Below are 1,842 nucleotides of genomic sequence, written 5' to 3' on the forward strand. Positions count from 1 at the left end.
AAACTAATTTCCAAAAGGACAGCAACTGCCTGTTGTAGAAACCTACAAATGTAGAGGACGGCGTGTCGAAAGTCTTTCGCTTTTTGTCTTCAGGCGGAAGACTTTCGAAACGTCGTCCTCTACATTTGTAGGTTTCTACAACAGGCAGTTGCTGTCCATTTGAAACTTAGATTCAAATAAATTATTCATTTGGTAACTAAAAACCAAACCTACATAGGTAATAATTTTGAGACAGCTTGACTAGATAATGAAAGAACTTTACTATAAATGTACAATGTTTTGACAAGATGTTGTCATCCTCGTGTTGTCAAAACGTCGTGTTTTCCTTACCCAGTCATCAAGCTGTCTCAACTTTTCTAAAAAGTGGGTTCCTCATTACCAGGTACATAGGTCTCATTCAGGGAACGTTTATATTTGTACAGGATGTGTGTGTACAAACACTTCAATATTTAAATGCTTATAGTTCTAGGTGTGTATTGTAACATAAAAATTAATGACAACTACATATTTGTTATTCTGCACGTTTTACAGCCAAGTTTAGAAGATGACTTAGACAACCTATGTCAGTTTGTTAGACATCAGATAAGGAAGCAAACAATGGAAAAATATAGAATAGTAAGTATGCAGCTGAGGAAAACTTTCACTACATTTAAATAATTGCATTTTATTCCTATCATCTTAGTTTATTTTTTGAATTTTTCTTTTAAAGTAATAAAAGTATATTGAGATATTTGTATTTTCTTACATTTTATATTACTTGATGTTAAAGAAGATTTTAACGTGTTGGAAAAGTGAAAATCATCATATTAAAGCATAGTGAACAGGACATTTTTGAGTTAAAGTTGGCTTGACATTAGTTTGTACAAGTATTTTTTTATGTAATATTCAGATCAACAAAATAATTTTAAGTAATACCATTTAAGAAAATAATTCTGAACTAGGCCTATCAAACATTATTTCTGAACTAGGCTATCAAACATTATTTCTGAACTAGGCCTATCAAACATTATTTCTGAACTAGGCCTATCAAACAGTATTTCTGAACTAGGTCTATCAAACATTATTTCTGAACTAGGTCTATCAAACAGTATTTCTGAATTAGGTCTATCAAACATTATTTCTGAACTAGGCCTATCAAACAGTATTTCTGATCTAGGCCTATCAAACAGTATTTCTGATCTAGGCCTATCAAACATTATTTCTGAACTAGGCCTATCAAACATTATCCATTCATGTATGTTGACTTAAGCAGCAGTGTTGTATAGTTTGAGGGAAATAAACTAGTTTCGTAGTTTGTCTGAGCTTTTATATAACTGATATTGAACAGTTTTAAAAATGGTGATTTTAAAACCAGTTAGTTAGTGTAGATAACTAAATTATAACAAATAGCATTATGAGAGGGTTTTGGTAAAACAAATATTCAAATTGATAAATTTACTTCTTTTAAAAAAGACAACCAACTACATGAACTACTAGCTAGACATGATATCATTCTTTAATATCTGACTTAAAGAATGATATAAAGTCTAGCTAGATGGGTAGAACTTTATCTGACAAGTTCGAATGATATCAAGTCTAGCTAGATGGGTATTTAATATCTGACTAGAACTTGGGCAAGTCTAGCTAGATTATCATTCTTTAATATCTGACAAGTTCTACCTTCTACCCATCTAGCTAGACTTAAAGAATGATATCAAGTCTAGCTAGATGGGTAGTATCTGACAAGTTCTACCCATCTAGCTAGACTTGTTAAAGAATGATATGAACTTGTCAGATATACCCATCTAGCTAGACTTGATATCATTCTTTAGTATCTGACAAGTTCTACCCATCTAGCTAGAC

At 31.7% G+C, this 1,842-nt stretch overlaps 1 protein-coding gene across 1 annotated transcript in view; it reads left to right on the forward strand.

Moving 5' to 3' along the window:
* LOC106476417 overlaps positions 1–1,842 on the forward strand; it is a gene marked incomplete at both ends in the record, with an annotated part of 15,714 nt that overhangs the window by 12,424 nt on the left and 1,448 nt on the right. Inside the window, one exon of the mRNA XM_013937079.2 lies at positions 532–619. Coding sequence (XP_013792533.2) covers positions 532–619 — 88 coding nt within the window. The remainder of the gene's footprint in view (positions 1–531; positions 620–1,842) is intronic.

This window comes from Limulus polyphemus, unplaced genomic scaffold (assembly GCF_000517525.1).
Source record: "Limulus polyphemus unplaced genomic scaffold, Limulus_polyphemus-2.1.2 Scaffold10514, whole genome shotgun sequence".
NCBI lineage: Eukaryota > Metazoa > Arthropoda > Merostomata > Xiphosura > Limulidae > Limulus > Limulus polyphemus.